Source organism: Balaenoptera borealis (genome assembly GCF_965194805.1).
Source record: "Balaenoptera borealis genome assembly, chromosome: 15".
NCBI lineage: Eukaryota > Metazoa > Chordata > Mammalia > Artiodactyla > Balaenopteridae > Balaenoptera > Balaenoptera borealis.
Window position 1 is genome coordinate 66,781,747 of NC_138871.1, and position 26,138 is coordinate 66,807,884.

The 26,138-nt window shown below is 44.5% G+C and overlaps 1 protein-coding gene and 1 long non-coding RNA gene across 6 annotated transcripts in view; one reads left to right on the forward strand and one right to left on the reverse strand.

The window, feature by feature from the left end:
- LOC309611890 overlaps nt 1-26,138 on the reverse strand; it is a 489,900-nt gene that overhangs the window by 267,109 nt on the left and 196,653 nt on the right. The gene's annotated exons all lie outside the window — the stretch shown is intronic.
- Nucleotides 8,011-26,138, forward strand: part of XDH (xanthine dehydrogenase) — a 65,789-nt gene continuing 47,661 nt past the window's right edge. For 2 of the 5 annotated variants that reach the window (XM_082356687.1, XM_082356688.1), the window contains exons 1-6: nt 8,012-8,128; nt 14,286-14,343; nt 17,302-17,398; nt 18,702-18,810; nt 21,950-22,076; nt 23,030-23,091. In XM_082356687.1, the coding sequence (XP_082212813.1) occupies nt 8,087-8,128; nt 14,286-14,343; nt 17,302-17,398; nt 18,702-18,810; nt 21,950-22,076; nt 23,030-23,091 (495 nt within the window). In that variant the 5' untranslated portion in view covers nt 8,012-8,086. Of the gene's footprint in view, nt 8,129-14,285; nt 14,344-17,301; nt 17,399-18,701; nt 18,811-21,949; nt 22,077-23,029; nt 23,092-26,138 lie in introns of all 5 variants that reach the window. The other 3 variants (XM_082356691.1, XM_082356690.1, XM_082356689.1) reach the window with 3 other exon arrangements.

Here is a 26,138-nt window from a genome sequence, read left to right on the forward strand (position 1 = left end):
AAGAGAAATTAAGGTACCACTCCCATTTACCACTGCAACAAAAAGAATAAAATACCTAGGGATAAACCAAACTAGGGAGACAAATGACCTGTATGCAGAAAACTATAAGACAATGATGAAAGAAATTAAAGATGAAACAAACAGATGGAGAGATATACCATGTTCTTGGATTGGAAGAATCAACAATGTGAAAATGAATATACTACCCAAAGCAATCTACAGATTCAATGTAATCCCTATCAAACTACCAATGGCATTTTTTACAGAACTAGAGCAAAAAATTTCACAATTTGTATGGAAACACAAAAGACCCCGAATAGCCAAAGCAATCTTGGAAAAGAAAAACGGAACTGGAGGAATCAGGCTCCCTGACTTCAGACTATATTACAAAGCTACAGTAATCAAGACAGTATGGTACTGGCACAAAAACAGAAATATAGATCAATGGAACAGGATAGAAAGCCCAGAGATAAACCCACGCACATATGGTCACCTTATCTTTGGTAAAGGGGGCAAGAATATACAATGGAGAAAAGACAGCCTCTTTGATAAGTGGTGCTGGGAAAGCTGGACAGCTACATGTAAAGAATGAAATTAGAACACTTCCTAACACCATACACAAAAATAAACTCAAAATGGATTAAAGACCTAAATGTAAAGTCAGATACTATAAAACCCTTAGAGATAAACTTAGGCAGAACACTCTATGACATAAATCACAGCAAGATTCTTTTTGACCCAGCTCCCAGAGAAATGGAAATAAAAGCAAAAATAAACAAATGGGACCTAATGAAACTTAAAAGCTTTTGCACAGCAAAGGAAACCATAAACAAGACGAAAAGACAACCCTCAGAATGGGAGAAAATATTTGCAGACGAAGCAACTGACAAAGGATTAATCTCCAAAATATACAAGCAGCTCATGCAGCTCAATATCAAAAAAACAAACAACCCAATCCAAAAATGGGCAGAAGACCTAAATAGACATTTCTCCAAAGAAGATATACAGATTGCCAACAAACACATGAAAGGATGCTCAACATCACTAATCATTAGAGAAATGCAAATCAAAACTACAATGAGGTATCACCTCACAGTGGTCCGAATGGCCATCATCATAAAATCTACAAACAGTAAATGCTGGAGAAGGTGTGGAGAAAAGGGAACCCTCTTGCACTGTTGGTGGGAATGTAAATTGATACAGCCACTATGGAGAACAGTATGGAGGTTCCTTAAAAAATTAAAAATGTAGCACACTTCTGATTCCCTACACTGTCCTTCGAAATTGTTAAGACCTTATAAATAAAATGAAAGTAAAAGGTAAACAGTACTTCCAAAGCCTACCATCTCCCAGATGGGCAGCCACCCACTAGAACTCCAGCTGGGTTCATGTACCGTTGGTACTGAACCAATACAGTACTATCAAGTACTTATCTGGCCCTAAAATGACCAGGATGGGGCTCTTTTGACATTTTGAAACTGGTTTTTACATATGCAGCTAGAAAATAAAGCTGGCTTGATATAATATCTTTTCAAAATTCTGACCCATAGGGAACAAAAGTATTTCTAGGAGAAACCTTGAAGTTATAACTTTTACCATGTCTTTGAAATGTAAACATAGCCTACATCTCCTGAGACTATGGCCTTGGCTTAATCAGTAGAACCTAAAACTTGAAACAAACAAACAAACGAAAAAAAAAAAAAAAAAGGGAGAAGAGACCTTTTCAAACTCAAGCAGGAAAACTATGAGATCTCTGTCTGTGTATATCTGGATGTATGTATGTCTATGTATATGTCAAAGACATGATATGTCTCTACCTTCAGGTGGTATTATCAAAATTAATTTGTAAAAGATCTCTATTTAAATAGCTTAAACAAATAGGTGTTTATATAAATTCTCAGAAATATAATAGAAATTTACTCAAAGGACTTTTGGGTTCATGAGATCTGGGAAATATTCAATATTAAATTAATATTCAGTATTAAAGTTAGTTTAAGTTGTTGGTATAATTAATACAGACATGTTTTTAGAGTCATCAACATTAGAATAATACTTTAATTGTACCTGGGTTTATGGGAAGTCAATAGACTCCTGTTATCTCTGTTGGAAAATTTGTCAATAAGAAAATTAACTTGGTATGATGATACTTTCATAAGTAATAAAATAGAAATAAATGGTTTTTAGGTAGATTCTTTAAGAATAATTATGTTTTATGGTATGTTTACTTAAAAATAGTTTCTCCAGATTTTTGTTTACTTGAAACTTTAGAGTTTTGCTAAGTTAAGTTTGATGATGGGAATTCATTTAATATCTAGATCATTTTTAATAAGATAAAATACTGAAACATTAATGCTAAGCAAGTCAATGTTTACCTACTTTTGTCTTTTATTAGAGAAAAACTAAAGATGTTTAGTTTATTGGACACACATCTTGTACCACAGTGAGGAAAGAAATTATGTTGTGAGAATATGTATGTTTCTAGAGGTTATGGAATATGTACGTAAGTTTGCCAGTCAGGAAATGCTGGTATACAGACAGTTCGCAATTGTTGCTTCTTGGTTTTTTGCTAGCGATTGAGGTTCTTAAGGATTAAAAATTGTAACATATATGTAATTAAACATACTAGAAAAATAAGAGAAACATTTCAATATGCAAGGAAAGTAGGATGTGTGATTCCAGTAAAAAAAGATATGAGGAATGGACGTGCATTTTGTTAAGGTAAAAAGAAAGTGACTTTGTCCTGAATCTGGTTATTTCTAATGGGAAAGAAAATAAGAGACAAATTTGGATATAGAATGTTGTGGGAGGTTTGTGGAAAAGGCACCCTGAGAAAAGTGGTGGTCAGGACTGGCTAAGATGAGATTGAATTTAAAGGTAAGCTGCTGCAAAACTAGAATTTGGTTCTCTCCCTGTTAGGAGGACAAAGTTTTCTTGGAATATTGATCTGTTTTGATAACAGATTGTAAAACTTTCTTTACATTTTAAGCAATCTGTTGTCTTTCTGTATTTGTCTTTGAAATATTTTATTGTCACTTTGGCTAAGTGAATGACTAAACATTTTTTTCACAGTGACTTATTTGACTGTTTTAAAAACCTTTTTGATACCTTTGAAAAACTTTCCCAAACTCAAATTCTAAATGAAGTCTTTTGGTTTAGAACTAACTTTGAGATATTTTTCTCTCCTTATAAAAAGAGAGATATTAAACTAATTAGGCATGTTGCCATGGGAAACACTGTCAATAAATAAAATATTCAGCTTTCTTTATGTAGTAATAAAAAGTAATATTCAGCTTTATGTAGTGTTCATACATATGGACACTACATATGCATTATAAGTGTTCCAGACACTTATATGCATTATAAGTGTTCCAGAAATTATGTGAAATTCCTGGAAGTCTTATATGTCCTGACATAAAATGTTATCTGTCATCAAAATTGAGACTCACACTGAAGGGACTGAACTCAAGTATCAGGGAAATGCCCAGCTGACTTACATGCAAAGGCACAAACAACAGAATCTGTCAAGATTATGGCATGTATAAAGTCCATTCTGCTCCTGCAAAAAATTAACCCCTCACTGTCAGACTTTTGCCATCCTGATGTCCTTGTAACATGGCAACAGCCTGCTCCTAAGTCAGAGAAATTGAGATGAGTAAGGAATAGCTGTAAATTAAATAGTTGGGCCTTGGGAAACCCAGAACGACTGCTTGGCTCTTCCTGGATCCCTGGCAAACTCCACTTTTCATTTGATGGGTTAAAGGCTTCCCTTACTGCAAGGCTGGTGCCCTCACAATGACAACGAAACTGTTAGAAAATGTTTTCTACTTGGGGTATACCTTCCACGGTCTCCAGTGATCAATGCACCCACTTTCCTGCATAAATTGTAGGAGCCTTAACAAAAACCTTGCAAACTTCTTGAAATGATCATTGACACTATTGCCTTCAATCATCAGACAAGATCAACAGAACTAAAGGAAATATTGGACTCAAGAAGAACAAGAATTAGTTACATGGGATTGAATGAACTCATAAATATAATGGTAATTTTAGTGATTTTTTTGTCTGAACTATTACTGACTCATGGATTCACATCTCTCATTTAAAAAAGTCCCCTCCACCCAAGTGGACTTTGACACCTATTTCTGACCTGGCTTTCACTGACTGAGGCAAGTACCATCAAACCAAGATGAGAAGAAGACATTAGTGGTAGGCAACGGACCCAAGTATCTGGACCAAGCCTGTAAGACCCGCTCTACCAGTTCAATTGAACTGTTTACCAAATGTTTATCTCTCTATCAAATTGAAAATTATTATTTCTAGCTATGCTTTTGCCCCAATGTACAGGATGAAAAGAACATTGTCTAGTAAAGTTGTCACAGCGTATAGCTACTGAGGGCAATTTAACAGATTGTTGGATCTGTCATCAAACTCCTCAGTGAATACAAGCCTGATTTAGGCCCCTCTTAATACCTGCCACTGACTTTTCTGATGTTCCAAACATTACCACTCATCTAGAACGGCCTCTCTCTGGCCTAACATTTCAGGTTCAAATTCTTCTACATATTAATGTGTCCATCCCTTGTCTGATACTGTCCTCAGTCTTTAGAGACCAGATACAACATACCCTAGGACTGCTTCACTCTGTTCCTAACTTAATTAACAGATGTCTTAAAGAGAAAAACACGAGTAAATTATGCCAGCTACTCTTAAATGTCAAATGCCATACAGATAGTTTTTGGAAAAGCTGCAAGAAAAATGATCCGTGGTTTAATACTATGTTAAGAAAACTTCCAATTAACAAGGCTATCAATGAGACTGCTTGTGCTTCCCCAGGTTTTATCTTAGCATGTGGTATTAGAATTGACCCACTTTCCCAAAGATGGGCATATAGATGTCTTAATAGCTGGCAAATAGAATCATTATGTTTACTGGTACATTATACTACCCCGTTGTTTCTATATAAGGCAATAGATGAACCTCCTTTCTCTGTTCATTACAGAGTCAAGAGATCCATTTTAGGAGGATACCAAGATACCTGGTGGGAAAGTCTTTTAGGAATCTCGATTCGTAGTGCAGGAGTATATGTAAGCAGAGAGATGATCAGAAATCTATGAGTCACCATTGGCCAAATAGCTGAGGACGCTGCAAAAAGCATTGCAGCACAACAGACAGCCCTAAACTCCTTCGCCCAAGTAGTATTTGATAACAAGGTTGCCTTAGATTTTCTGCTGGCTTAACAAGAGTTGTTGTGCTATTGCTCATGTTACTTGTTGCACTTGTATCAACACCTGTGGAAAAGGAGGCATACACTTAGAAAAAAAATTCCCAAAAGGCAAAAAGGCTAAAAAGATGTGTGGGAAACTAACCCTTTAAATAATCTCTTTGGTTACCTTCCTTCAGTAATAGGTCTTTTTTTTTTTCCTGCTTTGCTTTGTAGATGATTGTCATTGTTGTAGTATGTATTATTATTCTTTTCCTAGCTGTCAAGGTACTCACGACATGTATCACTGTTTGCTCTAAGTTGACTGCTCCAAAAACATGTATAAAGTTTGTGCAACAATTTGATATAATTGATAATATAGCCTACGTTTATCCATCGTCGTATACCTCTGTGTTTACTTTGGTTGATTAATTAATTACTCCCCAATGAGAATAATTAGGCAACTCTTTTCCTAGAAAAAAGAAAAAGAGAGGAAGTCCTAGCACTGAGGGCCATGTTGGACAGGCAGCAACCACTCTGGCATCAAGGGACAAATATTTTGGTCATCACTGCTTTCTTTTGAAAGATTTTATTCAATCAAAAAAAGGAAATGATGGAAGAAATGTTCACATATTGAGGTATGGGGAAGTCATTCTGGCATATACATGATTTAAATTTATACTAACTAGAACAGCCTGTTTTGTGACCTATTAAATATACGTTGTACACCTGCTTTAATTGATAAAGAAAAGGCTGCATTGACCAGAAGTAAAACTGTCCATTTTAAAGATAAATAGTAAATGCATCCCTTCCTGGGACACCAGTGCTGGTACTCCTTTGATGGTAAGTCTCCTTTCCTAGGTGCCAGGGCTTTACTGACTCGCTGTGTATGTGCTGATCTGTCTTTTCTGAAACCACGAAGGGATGTACTCTTGTCATGTTAGATGTTCTTTTTTCCAACAAGGTATAAAACTGTTCTGAAAACCATGTTTCTCTGGAACTATCGGAGACACTGTCTCCTGGAGTGTAGTCCTCAGTTTGGCTCAAATAAAACTCTCTTCTATGATTATTATTAATTGATTATTGATGATTTCTGTCAACAAAACATATACCCAGACATTGCCAAAAAGGCTCCTGGGATGAAGATGTCCCTTCCCCAGTTAAGAACCACTGTTTTCTGCTGACCAATCATCCTAGTTTGCCTTGGACTGATTTGGATTTGCCAGGGATTTAGTGCTAAAACCAAGACAGTTGGGGAAAAATTGGGATGATTAGCCATCCTACAAGTGGAATTTCATCTCCTGCTTAAATAAAGTCTGTTGTGGAGAGGGGCATTGTGTTGATAACATGGTGGTTGTCCTGGCAGTCTTCAGTTTCTCTAGATTATTTCTGTACCAAGCACATCTGCCCAATACTGCTTTCTTCCCCACTCATATTTTTCAAGGGGTGTAGGGGAAGTGACCTACTTCACAGAGGCTAGCTTAGTAGAAGAAGACCAGAGAGAATGCTGTTGTGTGTGTGTGTGTGTGTGTGTGAGAGAGAGAGAGAGAGAGAGAGAGAGAGTTGGGAGGGGCAGTTGGACGCTGGACTTTAGAGCCCATTGGTGCTGCCTGGGTAGGTGATATGCATGTGTGTTTACACCAGGAGTTAATGGACACTGGATGGGGGAAGGTTTTCAGCTCCGTATTAATTTGGCCTATGCCTATGAGATATGCACATTTTATTTGGTACAGTATTTTGAAATATTTTTATGAGTTATTCTGACAATTTAATCAAGGGTATTTCCCTGAGAGAAACAAAAGGAAAACCTCAAAAGTGGTTTGTTATCAGGATTATTTTTGCTGTGCTGTTGAGAATATATTTGCAATAGTAATAAAAATTTTGGTTGTTTGCTTATTTACGAAGCACTTCCAAAAATACATCATTTGTCACTCAGCCTTTTGCTCTTGATGTCATTCATTTGCCCATTTACAGGATGAAAATAAGTGAGTTCTGAAAGTGATAAGAGACCTGCTGAGGTCAAATGCAAGATTTTGTATCTGAATAACTGGACTCTGCCTCTTATGACTCCAGACCCCTCCAGGCTCTGGGAGAATGAGTCCTGCATGTAAGTTCTGAGTCTGGGTTGCTGTAAACCTAAATGGTAAAATGACAAGTGTAGGGCTTCCCTGGTGGCACAGTGGTTGAGAATCTGCCTGCCAATGCAGGGGACACGGGTTCAAGCCCTGGTCTGGGAGGATCCCACATGCCGCAGAGCAGCTGGGCCCGTGAGCCACAATTACTGAGCCTGCGCGTCTGGAGCCTGTGCTCCGCAACGAGAGGCCGCGATAGTGAGAGGCCCACGCACCGCGATGAAGAGTGGCCTCCGCTTGCCGCAACTAGAGAAAGCCCTCGCACAGAAACGAAGACCCAACACAGCCATGAATAAATTAATTAATTAAAAAAAAAATGACAAGTGTAGACGCGGAGGGTGTGAATCATCTCTATTGCCGGGACTGTCACTATGACCGTGGCCCTTCCGCTTTCTCCGTCTTCAGCAAGTGGGAGGTTGAAGCAGGTTCTGTGAGGGTGGCGCCTAAGACCCCCAGTCATCTGGCACCAAGGCATCCTCCTTGCTGATATCTGCCTGTGTCTTCCTCTGTGCTCTTCGACACAGGTGTTGAGGGTGTGATTTGCTGTGTGTGATTGCATTTTCCTTGATTATGTAAACGGGTGGCTTTTGCCAAGAACTCTCCATGCCCCGAAGCTCTGAGCTTGGTCCCTCCCATCGGCTGACTTCATTTCATTTTTTTGGGAGGCGTATTTTTCAAGTTGCAGAGCAGTAATAACTGGCAGTGCCTCTTGGGCATACGGTACCTGGAGTTCAGGGACCCCCAACCCGTGACAATGACAGCAGATGAGTTGGTTTTCTTTGTGAATGGCAAAAAGGTAAGCAGAAGCTGACCTTTTCTCTGGTTTCCCTGATCCCCGGGAGGGATGTGTGTCCTCTGGAAAAGACCTGTTCTTGTTCTCTCTCTTTTGTGTTCTCCCTCATTTGTTCGCCTTCTCTCTTTCTCTCTCTTCCTTCAAACCTGTTGCTGCATTTGGGGTAACACTGGGGAAAGAAGACCTTCTCAGGGTTAGAACACAGTCAAGATACTCACAGGGCAAAGGGGTGATGGGGAGGGAAGCGAGAAGAAAGGCGTCTGTGAGTTCCACCCGTGCTACCTGCAACCTCTTCTCGGTAATAGAGACATTGGCAGGAAGCTGAGAAAGGTGGACAGGGTTCTAGGTGAGATTGGAGGTCGTCTCCGTTCCTGTGTTTAATCAAATGTATCCTAAGGCTCTTGTTGCTTTCTTTACCGAGAAAAGGAGCAGGAAGGTGTTTTCTTGCTAATCTCAGGGTATAAGATGTACACAGCTTTGAGTCTGATATTTCATCGGTGTAAATGTAACAGCTAAGTTGTGTGAGGACGTATACTGACATCTTGTGGCAAGCCACAATTTTTTATTTCTTAAAGGGCACGCTTCTCTCCCCGCGCCCCTCCACCCCACACTTAGTTATACATATAAATATTGCAAACCTCTTACTTTGATAAAAATTGCTCACTTGGATTAACTTCATTGGTGCACAGGGACCTAGGGAAGGTGGGGATGGGATAGGGCAGAGGGCGGTCTTATGAAAAGGGTACCAGTCCTTGAAGCACCGGAAGGGTGAGAATCTTTGCAGATTTTAATGCAGGTGCAGGGAGAAGAGGGGGCAAGCACATCACATTGTCTCCACCGTCCACTTGCTCTCCCTACACAGGTGTTGAGGTGCTTGCGTCTGCTTCAGCTCCCTTGTTGGAAAGGAAAGCGACAGTAAAAGGGTAGCCTTGGTTGCACATTGTGAATGGCCGTGTGCACAGTATGAGTGATTATTATACCCCGTCATAAGAGCAATTTTATTTGTTTTGCAACATTGGCAATTTTGAGTTGAGAAACTGGGTGACTTTGGAGGCAACGTTCAAGAACTAAAATGCATCTAGTGCTTAAATTGTCAGAATATATTTGGGTGACTAGCAGGGGAATTCCATGAGCCATCACAATGTCAGTGCTCCCAGGACTGTTGGATTCAGTTTGAGTGGTATCACTGGGTGGCCCTGGGAACTGGGGTCAGCTGTGCTCTTCCAGGTGCAGAGCTGTCTCTCTGTGCCGACTTCTTTTCAGCATTGGTCTCTGGTAGCAAACTAAGAGGCAGGGCAAATCTTCCTTGTTGGTGGCTGTTAGACTTGCAGCCAAGAATTCCAACGACTTTGTCACATTCAGCAATTACATTGTAGAGATTTAAGAAACAGTCGTTGAATTGGCTTTCTCGACCCATTACTTACACAGTGGCATCTTCATGGCATTTTTCTAAGCAATTTTTATATTGGGTGAGCAAACGGATTCAGTGACTTCCAAGGAACAGTCTCACTCTAAGGTTTGATTATTTATTAAGCCAACAGTTCACATGTGACGGTGCAAGCTTCTGTTCTTCTTTGGGGACGGTTTGCTATGATGCACCGGATCTAGAAGCGAGCATTTCAAGGTGAATCTGGTTTGGTGAAAATTGTTTCCCCACGTATTTTATTTTCACCTTAGGAAAGCAATTTAAAATTTGTAGTTAGTATCATTACATCAAACCCTACTATCTCTTGAGGCTTCTACTACTACAGGTTTCTATGATGAATATCAGTGCTTTTAATTTTATAAACACACAGACTTTTGAGAATCTGCTGGAAAGGTGGTGAGGCAATGCAAGGAGGGATGAGGTGAAAGCAGCGCTATAAAAACTAGACCAAGCAAGGGAATTCCCAGTCAAATAAAGACAGCTGTAAGTTTCTTCCCAATTCGATTCCCAAGATAATCTAGATCTTTTGTTACCAGATATTGTGCAAGGAGGTTACCAAAGAAGCTGTTGGTACTTAGTGACTCACTCTTAAATATGAGCTTCCTACTCTCCCTGTTTCAGGCCACTGTCCAGGATTCTGTCTTCACTCGCTGTGGTCCTGGAGAAGGTGTAAGATGTAAATGATCAAATACCTCGAGGGCCTTCTGTGGTGGTGACAGGCCTTGGTGACTATGGTTTCCACATCTGATCTAGAGTCAGAGTCGAAGGGAAAGAGCTGCCCAGGATTTTGGTATCACCGTAGTGATCGTCCTCTTGGAGGACAGGATTCTTGTTTTTCTGAACAGTCACTCTCTGGTTAGTGGAGATGGTGGCCCCGAGAGGAGTCTGGGAAGATTCGGCATGTAGGGTGCAGCTGAAGGTGTCCAGGAGTGACCCCCATGAGAAGCAGCAGTCAGTGATGAGACAACACTCACTCAGTCACTCAACCACCCACCTACCCATGTCGTCAACATTTACAAGCTCCTCCCAGGCCTGAGCCTATGGGACACATATGCGCTGGGGGAATACAATCTCTAAGACCAGGCACTTACCATTCGGGAGTTTATGAACTAGTTGGTAAAGTGGATTGTGATTAGGTAAGGTACCATATTCCAAAATGTATTTCAAAGAAAAGTATCCCCACCAGATACTCTTCTTAGATATTCTTAGACCACTTTGTATAGTGTTGGCACATAGTAGGTGCCCAATTAATGTGGACAGAATGAATGGATGAATATTAAAGCCCTGAGAAACCCTCTACTGAAGAAATTTATTTTTCAAACTTTGTACTTTAAAGGTATTTTAAATTTACAAGGAAGTTGCAAGAAGAATAAAAAGAAATATTAAATAGACTTGCCCACATTCAACACCTAATATTTTGCCACATTTGCTTTAACATCCTCTCTTTAAGTATACATACATGTGTGTAGATCTATGCATATAAATAGATATATAGATATATGAATACATAATTTAATATATATATTTATGCATGTAATTAATTGGAATAAATACATAAAGTATAAAATTTTCTTTCTGAAACATTGAGGATAAATTTCAGATATCAGGGACTTCCCTCATGGTCCAGTGGTTAAGAATCCTCCTTCCAATGCAGGGGATGCAGGTTCAATCCCTGGTCAGGGAACTAAGATCCCACATGCTGCAGGGCAATTAAGCCTGTGCACTCTAGAGCCCATGCACCACAACTAGAGAGCCCGCTTGCCACAACTACTGAGCCTGCATGCTCTGGAACCTGCGTGCCACAACTAAGACCCAATGCAACCAAGTGAATAAATGAATAAATAAATAAGTATAAAAAATAAATTTCAGATATCATACTTCTCTATCCCTTAAACTAAGAATAAGTGTATTCTTACATAACCACAATCTAATTATAAAAATCAGGAAATCTAGTGTTAATATAATACTAGTCTAATCTATAAACTTTATGCAGAGCGTTATTCCAAGCTTCCCAGTAAAGTCTTTATGGCTTTCACCCCCCAATCCCAGGATCCAGGATCATGCCTTGTACTTAGTTGTCATATCTCTTCAGTTTCCCTTAATCTGGAACAGCTCCTTAGCTTTCCTTTGTCTTTTGTGACATTGATGTTTATGAAGAAAACAAGACATTATTTTTTAAAATGTCCCTCATTTTGAGCTTGTGTCGTGCTTTCTTCTAATTAGACTCAGAGTCTGCATTTTGGGCAGGATACCAGAGAAACGACATGTCTTTCTTGGTGGATTATATCAGGAAGCACATGTTATCAGTTTTCCCCATTATTTGTGATGTGAACTTTGATCACTCAGTTAAGGTGGTGTCCACCAGTAGTCTTACAATCTCCACTGTAAGATTACTTTTTTCCCTTTATAATTAATGAATAATCTGTGAGAAGATACTTTGGGACTATGTAAATACCTTGATTATCAAACTTTCATCTGCTAGTTGCAGCACCCATCGATAATTCTTGACCAGATCAGTTATTGTGCTGAATTACAAAATGGCCACCCAAAATGGCCACTAGTTGGTATTCTTCTGTCAGGAAGAACTTTCCTTTCTCTCCTACTTGTTTGTTTATTTATTAATGATCGGTTTGGACTTAAGAGTTTCAATTCTATTTAATGGTTTGTAATCCATTATTGCTATTATTTGTTTTGGTGCTTGAGTTTTACCAGAGCAATCTGTTTAACCCAGCATTTCCTAAGCTCACTTCCCCACAGTGTTATTCTTTTAGAATACACATTTCCTTTGGGCATCCTGTTGAGAGAGGGTTCTGTGGAGTTTGCTAGGACAAACACTACAGCCATACCATGAGAGTGGTATGGTCATTCTCTGAGGAATTCAAGGAAGGTTGGACCACTTGTGGCTGGGGTGATAGGAAGGTGTTTGGGGTCTTCTAATAAGTCAAGATGCAGGTGAAAGAGGAATGGAATGGCCAAAGGCACAGGAGTTAGAAGGTTTAAGTTGTATTTTCACTGGAGTATGAAGACCAGCTTGGCAGGGAAGCAGGAGGGGGACAGGCTGAAAATGAAGACTGGGGACACATTGAAAAGGGTCTTGAAAGACAGCCTAAGGAACTTGGATGTTACCTTGAATATGTGGGAGGTCACTGAAGGCACTGAGCAGAGAACTGATGGGATATGATAAAAGGAGAGCAGCAGGGCAGGAGGAAAGGGAGGCAGGAGCCTCTTAGTAAGCTAAGAGGAACTTATTGCCATATATGAGAAAGGTAATAAAGATTTTTATTTTGTGCATTTATGATTTCATTTCCAAGAGAAAAGAAACAACTCCTTGTGTGAAATTTGTAACCAGGAAAATTTGAACAAGCTGGACCTGTGGGGTGTAATCATAAAAGAAAATTAATTTCATCTTCCACTTTCCTTTAGACTTTATTCAAGGGTAAATTTTGGTAGTTTCATGACCTTCTGGATTACTCTTAGTGAACAAAAAATCCTATGACCAATTATAAGTTGCCAAACACAGTTTCATTTCAGGACAGAGAGGAGAGGGTAGTGAGAAAGTTCTTATTTATTAGGTGCTGGTGTAGGATGGCTTCCCACTGCTGGGAACCTTCAATTGCAAGTCTCATGACATGGTGCGGGGGGCTGTTTTCTCAGTCTGGCTGTTCTCCCTCAGCCTCCAGTTTTGGGAGGTCCACTCCACACAGACTCTGATGGAGGTCCCATCACCTCCTGTAGTCAGTCTTTCAGGAATGATTTAAACACCTCCAAGCATGTTCTCTCTCTCACGTATGGCCTGTGCTAGGTCCATGGCACAACAATTTCACATCCTTTGCTCTTCCAAACTCTGGAAGTGCACATCAATCCTTACACTACAATTCTTCCTCAGCTTGTCTGGTAAGACTTTCTCTAGCTTTTAGCTAAGCCAGACCACCATATGCCCTGCAGCATGTGAGCTTTACATGTAGGGCTATAGAAGCCCCTCATGAAGCTGGACGGATGAGGCAGATACCTCCTCCTCCTACTTTAGGAAGATGTGAGACTCATAATGCAGGTCTCTCTAAAGAAACTCTTATCACACATTCTCTCCCCTTAATCATCCCAATCACCCAGACCCTTTTAGGCTTGATGATGCATGAGGAGAAGTGAAACAGGTTTCATAGATTTCCTTTGATGATTTGCATCTGGAACTGACACCACACCTCGTGGACAACTTCTGCCTTACTGAACATTCTGTTCGTGGGCCTTTGGTTTGAGATTTCTCCTCCATTTCTAACCTGTGTTAGTGCTGTTGACTGTGATGACCCAACGCATACCACACTCCGCTATGAGCACGGGACGGCAGACTGGCCGTCCACCGCCTGAGTCCACCCTCCAGGATGCAAAGCCAGAGGTCTGCATGCCCCCGCTCCCAGCTGTCCCTGGCGTTCACTAATGTGCTCCAACAGCTGGAAATGAAATGACTTGTTCAATTTGAAGGGAACTTTGCCTTGGTCAGCCCAGCACGGCCGGCGCCACACCTAAGTGCTCTGTGGTGGGTGCAGAATTTTAGAATTGCAGCGTGTCCGCAGGTACACGATTTGGCTTGCAGCTAATATGCTCATCTTATAGAATTAAGAAAAGCACCTCCGTTTTCATGATATATGTAGCACATCTCCATTAACTCTACAAATTCTTGGGTGAGACGATGGCTAAGTATACCTCTGATATAGTTTTCTTTGGTGTTTGCTTTTATAGGTGGTGGAGAAAAATGCAGATCCAGAAACAACCCTTTTGGCCTACCTGAGAAGAAAATGTATCCTGACTTTGGAGCTGGGGTGAGGGAGAGGGGGCACTTGGGGACTCATTCTCTGGGCCTTATGCCATTTGCTAGTGACTGGTCTGGAGGCCGTGAAGTGCAGAGGAAAGAGCACTGGGTCAGGGCTCTGGACCCCTGTGTCTTAGTTGGAACTCTGCCACTTGGCAGCTGTGTGACCCTGGGAAGTCATTTGAGCCTGGTGGGTCTGAAATTCTCAGCTGCTGAGTAAGAATATGATTCTTGATGTTCTTCAAGTCTCCTGCATTTAAGGTTCTAGTAATGCCAAGGTTTTATCCTGGGCCTGTAAAACAAGCAGCTCCAAAAGACCCTCCTTAGCTCTGGCAAGCTTCATGGTCATTCCCCTCCCCCCACCCCCAGGAGGAGCAGAGCCTGCCTCAGCAGACCTTTGTTAATACATAAATGGGCTTCCCAGGCAGGGTTTCTAGCTCTGTGAAGGTGGAGGGAAAGTCAGGGGAAAGGGTATTTTTTTGGGAAAAGGATGCCTGAGGTGGGAATCGTGTAGAGGTACCATCCACTGTGGGAAGGGCAGGCACTGGGAAGCATGGGGTGGGGGACTCCTGAGCGGGGTTGGGGTGCTGCTCTGCTCCCAGAGTGGGGAGGGCTTCTGTAAGATCCCCCATCCCTTTTGTTCTTTCCTAGTAGGAAAGTATTCTGAGGCTCTGGAACAAAACCAACAGTAAAGCTAGAATAGGAGCCAACATTAATGGGCACTGACTACATATGGGTGGAGTTCAAGGTGATTTATGTAGGCTCTCTCACTGATTCACAGCGATCCCTTTAACAGAGGAGGAAGTGAGGCTGGATGTGTTAAGGGACACACCTCTCCCTCGTGTGTTCTGGGCAAATGCTGGCAGACCTGGACTGAAGCCGGGAGCCATGCTCTGAACTTCCCACCCACACTGGAAACTCTCTAGGGGTCTGTTGTAGAATGACACCCATCCTGACCTCTGTCAATAAACCCTGTGGCTCCCAGAGGCAGGGATGTCTGGTGGCTCCTTGCAGTGACATACTTTGGAACAACAAAGGATCGTTTCAGCACCCACAGAAGCCAGCCTGGAATCCATGGCCTTGCCTCTGGTTCTTTCACCTCCTATCAGATAGCAGCTGGCTCTAGTGTACTTTGCCCTGGATTTTTGACCTGGCGGGGGCAGGTCTGGAGGTTCACAGCGCATGGACCTGATGGCGTTCTTTGTAGACCTGGAGTCACTCAGTGGGATCAGGGGACTGCATGGGACTCCATTTCCAGCCCATCTACCTGGGTGGTCTGGAAAGAGAGGCTCACTCTTAGAGATTGTTGACGTCAATTTTAGATTTCTAATACAGTTTTGAAGACCTGACAGCCTCAGAAATTCCTGATCATAGCAGTTGGCTGGTTTAAAGGCCAAATCTCAAATGAAATCCAAACCTGAAAGTTGGCACGTAAATATGAAGTCCTCATGGCTTGCTGTTGCCTGTGTTGAGAGTTGATTTGTGGGAGTTCCAGGCAAGAGAGAAGACCCTAGCCTTGACTTCTACCCTGGCTTCCAGAGGATGCCCAGGTTAGCAGAAGACCTCTAGACTACTTTGAGCTGCTTCCATTTGTCCTCATGTGCCCCTAGATTGGTCTAAGCTGCCGATCTCATACGTCCAGACTAGTGAAAAGAATAACTTGAGATCTAGAGATCCCTCCCCAGCTGTGCTTTAAAAGAGGCAGCAGCATGGTGGAGGAGGAGTCAGATGGCCGTGTTTGTGCCCTAACACTCAAGGTAACACAAGTGACTGTCACCTTGCAGGGCGCACATTACATCTTGGGTCTCAGTCTTCCTCCCTCCCTTCCTTCCTTCCTTCCCTCCTTCCTTCCTTCCTTCCTTCCTTCCTTTCCTTCTTTCTTTCTCTCTTTCCCTCTCTCTCTCTCTTTCTCTCTCTCTGTCTTCCTTCCTTCCTTCCTCCCTCCCTCCCTCTCTCTCTCTCTCTCTTTCTCTCTTTCTTTCTTTCATCAATTCCTGCCCTACCTGCTAACCACATTATTGTGAAGATCAAACGGGTCCGTGGGTATAGCTGCTTTCCAAGTAGAAGATGCTGTATCATTGTTAGTTATTAATTTTATCTTGAAATTAGGGAAGTGACCAGGGATAATAGCCTCAGCTCCTTCCATCTTCAGTAGGAAGATAGATGGCCTGGAGGCCTGTGGACCTGAGGGAAAAGCAGCAATGGAGCCTGTGTGTCCCAGGGAAAGAGGCCACCATAACTGCTGTTCTCCGGAATAGCCTATTAGTAAGGCACTTTTCAAGCACAAAGTATCAGAGATTTTGTTTCCCCCAATATATAAGCGGTGGCTCCAATATTGGTTTCTGACCTCAAAAATATCTTCATTTAAATTTCCATTCACATATCCTATGGGATGGATATTCAGAAGCCCCTGGTCCAGCCTTAATTTTGGTCCCTGGACTTCATCAATCCAAAAGGTTCGGCGGGGGGATGAGGGAAGCTGAACTCAGCAAGTCCCCTGCTGGCCTGAGTGGCTTCCTTGCACGACCAGCTGGGGTGATGTGAGGTCTGCCCCACGTGCCCAGTCTTTGAGGTGCCTGATTTACCTGCCCAGTGAGGCCACAGGGTTGGGGGACCGTTAAGACCACACCTAGAAGACCTTGATCCCAAGAAAATCTCCAGGATTAGAGAGCAGTGGAACTCCAGTCCCAGGGGATGACAAGTGGGTGCTGGTGCCTTTCCTTTTCTGTACAGTGGAACTGGCCTCATTCCCTGCTTCTCCGGGATGCAGGGCAGCCTGTCTGAATGGGAGGCCGTGTGGGTCTGCTGCCTCCCGGCTTGAGAGGCCTGAGCCTGTGTGTGGACGAATGGCTCTTCACTCGGAGCTCAGTCCAGGCATTTCCCAGCAGCCCAACAAAGACTTTTTTTTCCCTCTGAGTTCATATTCTTTAACCCTTGACCATCCAGTGGGGCTGAGAGGGACAAAGCTGGGCTGCGGAGAAGGCGGCTGTGGGGCTTGCACGGTGATGCTTTCCAAGTATGATCGTCTCCAGGACAAGATCATGTATCCTTTGCCTGCTGGCTGCTGGCCTTTGAGGACTATGACGCAGGGGTCAGCTTTTGTGTGAGTGTGCGTGTGTGCGCATGTGTGTAAGCTCCTGCGTTTCTAAGTAGGCTTTGGTCATGAAGAGGGACATTATAGAATGATGTCTTAGGAAGTATCTTCCTGGCTTATAGATATGGACAAGATTCTGAACTGCTGAAAAAAATCATCTTTTTAAAATTCAGACTTATATCACATCCCATGAAATCCTTCAGTAGGCCTCCATTGCCCCCAAATTGAAGTCCAATCTTTTTGTTCAACGTGTGAGGTCCTTCAATTTTCCCCACCTTTCCTCTCCAGTTTTCTTTCTCTTCGTGGGTCCAGCACTCTGTTCATGCAGAAACAATTGTGAACTACCAATGCTCCATGCCCATTCATTTCTTGGTCTTTGCAGAAGCTGTTTCCCGTCTTGAATATCCTTTTCTCAAGGACTTCTCTACCTGGTTAACTCTTACTAGCACTTTAGGACTGGGCAAAATATCACCTCCTCTAGGAAGGCTTCCTTGACCTCCCAAGATTGGGTTAGGTGCCCCTTGTCTCTGCTGGTCCCATCGTGCCCTGTGCATAGCCCTCCTGAAACACTTACTGTAAAATATTTAAATTTCATCTTCACACTGGCTTCTGTTTTCCTGAGTTGAAGGCTAGCTATTAGAGGACAGAGATTCCATCTTATTCACCTGTATTTCCTCAGCCCTCGGCAGGGTGCCTGGCACTTGGTTGGCCTTCAGTAACTGATGTTGTCTGTATGAGTGAATGAGTGATGCATAAAGGGATGGATGTGGGGAAGCTATGTCTAAGGGGTTGGTGTCCCATGTCACCTGGGGATTTCCCCTCCCTCTCCCCACAGAGGAATGGGAGAAATGGAGGTGAGTGAAAGCAGAGAAGCAAAAGTGACAGGACGTTCTGAAATTGAAGTGGCTAAGGACGGGCCCTGCAGAGAGAGGAGCACACTTTGGGCCTGGAAACTGCCAGAAGCTTCCTCTTGACTCAACCTCCAGTGTCGGGCTAAGAGGCAGCTGAAAGAGACCCTGGCTCCCATGCGCCGGCTCAGAGGCCTAGGGCGCACCGATGTCTGACTCCACAGGACGCTGGAGGGGCTCGGGTGCAGAGTCTTGGGTAGAGAGGTGAGGACACCTGTAGAAAAGACAAGAACATAATGTAGTGAAGAGAAGTGACACAGGCATCACAGATCTCCCAGACCCTGCACTCAGGTCTGCTCTGATGACCTGAGTTGTCAATGGAATGACCTTAATCTGGGTTCCAGTCACTTTTCTGCCAATGCCTGCCTGGCCCCCATTTGCTCCTTGCACCATGTTGCCGTGACAACTGTGGAAGGAATCGGAAGTACCAAGACGAGGCTGCATCCTGTGCAGGTAACCAGAGGCTCTTACCAAGGCTGCAGACTTGCTCTGGGTTATTGGGCTGAGTGTCACTGCCCAGGGCAAAGGTGGCATTCTGGCCCAGCCACCTCCCCAGATCCTCGTGGAGGTGAGGGGATGGCTGTGAGGCAGAAAGTGGAGGCCCCCGAGCCTGAAGCTCCCTCCTGTGTCTGGGTGAATGGTGACATTGCATGCCCCATGGGAACCAAGAGGTCAACTGGATCTGGTGGCTGGTAAGTCCAGCTGTGTCAGAGCTGGAGGGAGGAGGGGCAGGGGAACTTCCTCACCTTGTGCCCGAGTGTGCTTAGGAAGCCCCCTTGCCGTCTCAGATTGAAGATTCCAAATGCTCTGTGCCCCTTGATAAAAAACCCACCTACTCCCTGCTCCCTCCAATGGTAATTTCATTGCACCCCTCACCTTCCACCCACGGATCATATAGACATGGGCTCATTAAAATGGAGGTTAGCAAGGGCTGAATCAGAGAGCAGAGACACATGGGTGTCTGACCAGTGCTTTCTCCCTGATGGTATCAGGCACCTGAGGATGAAGCGAAATTGGGAACACTTTGGGGAAGAGTGGGCAGTAGTCTGAGGGGTTTGTGGAGAGAGAAAGGATGCTCGTAGACAAGGTGGGATGGAGCCCATGTGGGAGCAGAGCACAGTGGGAAGGAAAAGCCACTGTTTCCGGTGCTTACGTTTAGAGAAACTGAGGCAGGAGGTCCTTAGGAGACTGCATCACGGAAGGTGCCTGAGCCAGGCCCTTTTCTTAATCTTCCCTTGACCGTGTCATTCAGATCCTGCCACCCTTGTGCCCCTTATGCGAGTCTGGAGCCAGGGTCGCCGGTTGAGCAAACTAATTACACTCCCTGGAGGGAACATCCTGGGCCAGTCATGTGGGGTCAGAGCGGGGTGGGGTGGTATTGCTTCACTTCCGTGTCTTTGCTTCCTAGGCAGGAAAAGGGCAGATTACTAAACTTGTCCAACCTGCAGCAGATGTGAGAAGATTAATGAGGGCTTGTAATTTTCTTTGAAACATAGATGAAAGAAAGAATGAACCGTTTAAACACAGGGATCATATGCATACAATCAGGCGAAAACCCTCTCTTTCCAGTGGTACAGATCCTTATTCCTGATGTACTTCTTTTGGCTCCAAATAAGCTGTAGATTCCACCTCCCCTTGTCCATTTATGTTTCTCTCTTGGCTTCTACGACACCACACTTTCCTCGTTTTCCTCCTGCCTCCACGCTTGCACCATGTACAGCTCTTCCTCGGCTCAGTCCCTAATTGCTGCAGCACCCTGGGCTCTGGCCTGGGTCCCATCCCTTCTCCACCTTCACACTCTCCCGAGGTGAGTTTAATGCCATCTACATGTGAATGTATCATATTTGTATCTTCAGCTTCGACCTCTCCTCAGAGACCAGACTCCTATTTCCAGCTGCCTACTTGAATCACTAGATGGATTTGTCTAATCTCAGACTTAACAAAACGCTATTTCCCCCCCAACTTCTTTCTTCCCTGGTCTTCCTCCATCTGAGTCCGTGGCAAAAGCATCCACCCAATTGCTCAAGATAAAAATCTAGGAGTCACCTATGATTCTTTCTCTTATACACCACACCCAATCCATCCAGAAGTAGTAACTACTCTACCTCCAAACTTTACAATGAAATCTTCATCTTTTTTCTCTGTTTCCCCCATTAATGTTTGGTTCAAGTCACTATCCCCTCTTGCTTAGGCCATTTTGGAGTCCTGTTCCCCTGTTTCTTCTCTTGCCCCTACAACTATTCCCTGCCCAGCAGCTAGAGTGATTCTTGAAAAACACAAATTTGATCATATCAATCCCTGCTGAAATTCCCCTTAAAGGCCTCTCATTATCACACCCAGAATAACAATCCGGATCCCTAACCCTGGCTTATGAAGAGCTGCATCGACTGGCTGCTGCCTGTTCCCCCAGCTGACATCCCTTGTCCCAGGATTCCACCCACCCTGGCCTTTCAGCAGCTCTAGCACATCAGACTTTGGCACTGTCTGTGCTCAGAGCCTTTGCACTTGCTGTTCCCTCTGCCTGGGATACACTCTTCCCTGCTCCAAATTATGTCATTAAGTTCAACTCAAAGGTCACTTTTTCAGAGTGGCTTTTCTAACCACTCCAAATAGCCACTAGTCACGCTGGGTCATGTCCTCTTGTACTAATTCTCTGCATAGCACTGACCTCCACCTCAAATTTTCTTCTTTGTTTTTGTCAGTATTTCCCCTGCTAGGATATGAGCTTCATGAGACCAGGAACCTCATCTCTCTTCTTCACTCTCTGTCCCCAGTGCCTTTACCACTCTTGGTACATGATAGTTTCTCAGTAAATATTTGTCAAATGAATGACTATCCATGCTAGGCACTGGGGATACAACATTCTAGCAATTTTACTTAATGTAAGTTCCAAGAGAGATTCCCAGAGATTAAAAAATAGTGTAGATGAGGAGAATCTCCTTGTAATAAAAATCTTGCAGGTTTGAATGAAAATTCTGTGACATTCAATGCTTTTAGTGAATTCTATATCACACATTTCCCAATTCTTAAGTCCCCACCCATTGGACTTCAAGGATTGCCTTCACATAAGAATACAGCAGCATTCTAATTTGGAATAAAATGCATTCATTTGGTTGATTTTGGATTGTGGGGTAGTGTAGTTAAAAGAACCTGACACAGCTCTTGCATTCACCATGTATGATCTTGCATACATCTCTTAAATCTCTGAGCCTGCTTCCTCCTCTCTCTAGTGAAGGGAGTGAAGGTTGAGAAGCCCCTCTGGCTCTAACAGTCGTTCTTTGAGGGGGCTGCCCTATTAATAACTCCCATGGGTTGACTCCCTCCTCTATGCCAGGGATGATGTTAAGAGTTTTACGTGAATGATCTCACTGAATCCTCTAAGTGCTAGGATGGTCCTAAACATATAGACAAGGCTTAGTGAGGCTTGGTAACCTGGCCAAGGTCACAGCTGGGAAGTGGCGGCACTACGATTTGACTTCACGCCGTCTGCTACCCTACACTGCCTGTCGACATGGGCTGGCTCCAGTTGAGTCACAAGGGAGCCTGGGAGGGGTTCTGCAACACAGGTGTCTACGTCATCTGCCCCTTTTAGGAGAGGATCGCCAAAAGCCACGGCTCCCAGTGTGGCTTCTGCACCCCCGGCATCGTCATGAGCATGTACACGCTGCTTCGGAACCAGCCCGAGCCCACTGTTGAGGAGATCGAGGATGCCTTCCAAGGTATGGGCGTTGAGGCAGGGCCCGGGAGGTGGAGTGGCAAGTGGGGCTCTGAGGAGGGCAGGGCAGGGCCAGAGTGGGTGCCAGGAGTGGACCAGGAGTTCCAGGCACTGCCTTTTGAGGGAAAGGCTCAGGCCATCCCACCATGTTGGTTACGATTGACTGGAAGGTTGGTGCTTTCTTAATTTGAAGAACACTTGGGCGGTTTGGAGACCTTCTGGGGTCTCCTGCCTTAGCGACCATCTTCCTGAGGTGTCTTCCTGCTCCCACCCCGTGCTGGGATGGGGTAGCCATGAGTGGCCGGAGTGGGAGGAGATCGTTTGGGAAACCGCACAGAAGCTAATGACATGGCGTCTTCCCTTGCTGCTTCCTCAGAGCACGATTCTGCAGAGCAAAGGCCACATATGAGGAAGGAGGCCATGACTCTGAGCCTTGAGCAGGGACTGGCTTCCCACTTTGCCTTCTGTGAATGGGCCCAGATGGTTGGGTCTGGTATCTGTTCCTCTGAATTGAGTAGAGAAGGCTCCCCACTCATTCAATCCATTTCAATGCATCATTTATTCTGTCATTTATATGAAGTCCTATCATTTGTCAGGCACTATACAGGGTACAGGGGACACAGGGATGAAAGACACAGTCCCTCCTCTCAAGGAGTTCGTACTCTGAAGGGGAAGAGAGCTTATAATGTAGTTTGATAAGCTCACTGATAAAGCTATGACTAGGCACCATGGGAGGACTTAGGAGGAGCACCTGATTCAGTCTAGGCATTATAGCAAGGCTTCCTGGAAGAAGTGGTAGATGTTTTGAAGTCAGGGATACAAGCAGGAGGAGGGTCATTCCAAGCAAAGAAAATCGAATATGTAAAGAGAGCATTTAACTGAGCTGGGAGCAAAGCCACAAACCCTTAGCTGCTCCGGGGCCTGCGCTGACACTGCAGCTTTTTCCTTGGCCCACAGGAAACCTGTGCCGTTGTACAGGCTACAGACCCATCCTCCAGGGCTTCCGGACCTTCGCCAAGGTAAGTTGGGGCGCTGGGACAGCAACGGCCCTGCTCCTGAAGCAGCAACACTCAGGAATCACAGCTGGGAGGGATGCCAGGGGCCTCTGGGTTACAGAGAAAAATGATCAGATGGCCAGCTGGCGGGTCCTTCTGCCGCAGGTACCTGGCAAGGGCATTGGGCTCTGCCGTTCTTATTCTTGGGGGTGGAGGGAGGTGGTGGTTCTCATCAATAGCACGGAGACTTTCCTTCCAGGGAAGGCCTGGAGAACTGGTTACTGGAAGACATGCTGCCTAAGAGCTAATTTCCTCCAGGGCATTCGGGCTTGGCATCCTTCCTTGGTGACTGGCATGCTCGGCCCATGGCACAGGAGCTGAACGTGGCAGTTAAATAACAACCCAGCCTGACTCAGCACTCGAGTCCCTCCTGCTTTCCTGTCCCGGCTGCTCTCTGCAGCTGGCACTCTGCTGGGCTTATGAAACTGCTAATTAGATCTTCAGACAGTGTGTGAACCCCTGTAGTGTTCATATAACGCTGAGTGAGAAACCACAGCTGGGGTGCATGGGCATTGATTACATAAATGCAGACACACACCTGTCATCTGGCAAGGAGGACGGAAGGCTAGCTTCTCCTTTCTTGGCTTAATCTCCCCAGATTTTACCTGATTTCCCAGCTGGGTCAAGTTGATCCTGACTCCAATCAAACTGTCTCGTCTCAATTTGATTCTGGGTTGAGGGGAGAGTCACAGACTCCTGTGCCTTTCACTGACTTTTAGAGTTGGCACAGTACAAAAAGGAGTATTGTGTCCAAATAGCCCAAAAGGGTGGAGATGGAGATGGAGCCTCTAAGGATGGAAAATGCCACATCCTGGTGAATGCTGTTGATGATGAGGAACCAGGAGGTACGGATTTAAATGAAAATGATTGAAAGCTTAGATTCAGAATCTGCAGACCTGGGTTCAAATCCCATTCCATCACTTAACTGATGCATGATATTGGGCAAATTTCCTTGTTTCTAAAATGGGGATTGTAATAATATCTACCTTACAGTGCTTGTGGAAAGGACTTCTTGTAAAGCTCTTAGGACGATGCCTGGCACTTCTTACATTTTCAGTAAATGGCAACATAAATTATGATGCTGGTACATTTTTTCCGTTACCCATATTTGATCTTCATGTATTGCTTAGGCTCCCCTGAGAACCAGGGATTGTTAATCTTGTGCATGTACTTATTTCATAGGAGGCTTCTCAAAGAAATACAATCTGACCAGCTCTCCTAGTTTCTCCAGAGAGAAGGGCTTTTGAGTGTAGCTGACAATTATACTCCTTCTGTGGGTCAGAGTTTTATCATCATTTACACAGTTCCTGAGTCTATTGTGACACCATGGGAGGAGGTGAGCCGCACCCCCTTCACTCCAGCTGCCTGGCAGTGTACAGCAGAGCAGAGTAGAGCTGGATGTTCCAAGCAGGCAAAGTGACTGACGCACAGAATGTGCTCAGAAGCTCATGCATGTTACTCATTGGAGGCCCCCAAGGCCTTTATTCAGAGCCTTTTAATTGTTACCTTACACACAGTTCTAAAAAGCTCATCTATCTAGTTTTCATGGCCATAGCACACACCGGAAGAGGGTGAGGAGAGCATGCTATAGCGAGGCAGCTTGTTCACAGCAGGAAATGACAACGTTCATCTAGCAGCAAGGAAGGAAATGGGGGAACCCTAAAAATAAGCCCAGTAGTTTTAGCCTACTGAGAAAAGTGGAAATCTCACTGGGGAAAATCCCTAGCCTCATCCAACCGCAGTAGACCTTGAGGGCAGTGACACATTATTGTACATTACAGTAATTTATGTCATAAACACATCAATGAATTATCGAGGAAAAAGATCTAAGTAAGAAAGTGCTGGCACTTTCATTATCTGAATAATCCACTTTTGCGAAATACATCCTTCCCCACAAGGACCAGGTGAGGGAGGCTGTTGTCTTACTGTACGCAGGGCCTGGTAATTCTCCACATCACTCCTCCAAAAAGAGAGATGTGAAGAGACCCTCTCCTTTCTGTCCAAAGACAGAGGGGAAGGGCAAGGTGGAGGTTTGGCGGTATAAGATAGACCGAGCCGCTCTGAGATCCAGTGGCAAAGCAGTGAATGCAGGAGGGGTCTGCACGCAGGGCAGGGGGGTTGAGGCAAGTCTGACAGCGCTTGCACGTTCTCAGAGGCTACACCTTCGGCCTCCTTGGCCCTCTGAGAACTTCCTCGGGGACGCTGGTAGGTGGTGACTCACCCTTTGGGAAACGTCGGCGTGAATGGTGTCTTCCGCGATTCACGTTCCGAAGGGCTACTCCCAGCCTGCTTCCCCAGGAACAGCTGCCCTGGAAATGTGTCCCAGGTCTATGCCTGGGAGTTCCCCCACTTTTGCCTCTTAGCACAACTCCACGATTCTGTAGTGTCTTCTGGGGCCCTGAGCTGAGACTCCTGCCTCCTTGGGCTAGATCAGTCAGGTGAACACACCCTTTCCCACCTTCAGTGCATTGGTTTTGGGAGGTAGCAATCTGGGCTCTATTCTGTGCTCCGCCATTGGCACCCCAAGAGGTTCTGAGCAAGTCCTTTCCCCGTAGGTGATGAGTCATCAGACCTGTACACATCCTCCAGAACAGGCCTGCAGTGAGGGGTAAAGAGTGGGAGCTTTCTGGAGAGAAGTGCCTGATAAGGAGTGGGAAGGCCATCAGGCACACTGGCCGGGCACACCTCTGGTCCTGAACGTCTTTGGCAGGAGCCCCACAAAGACTCCAGTCTGGGAGGCGCCCAGCCAATTCCCATAGAACTTGATGGTTTAGAAGTAGAGGCATGAGGGGCTTCCCTGGTGGTCCAGTGGTTAAGACTCTGTGCTTCCCCTGCAGGGAAGGCAGGTTCGATCCCTGGTCAGGGAGCTAAGGCCTCCTCAGGAAGCAGCACTGAAGAGGAAAGTGGGCACAAAGAGATGATTTGATAAAATAGGACTAGCTTTTATGGAGACATTTTCTCATAATTAAATATCCCTGCTGCTTCCAGGAGAGGTCCTGTTTGTTTACTCT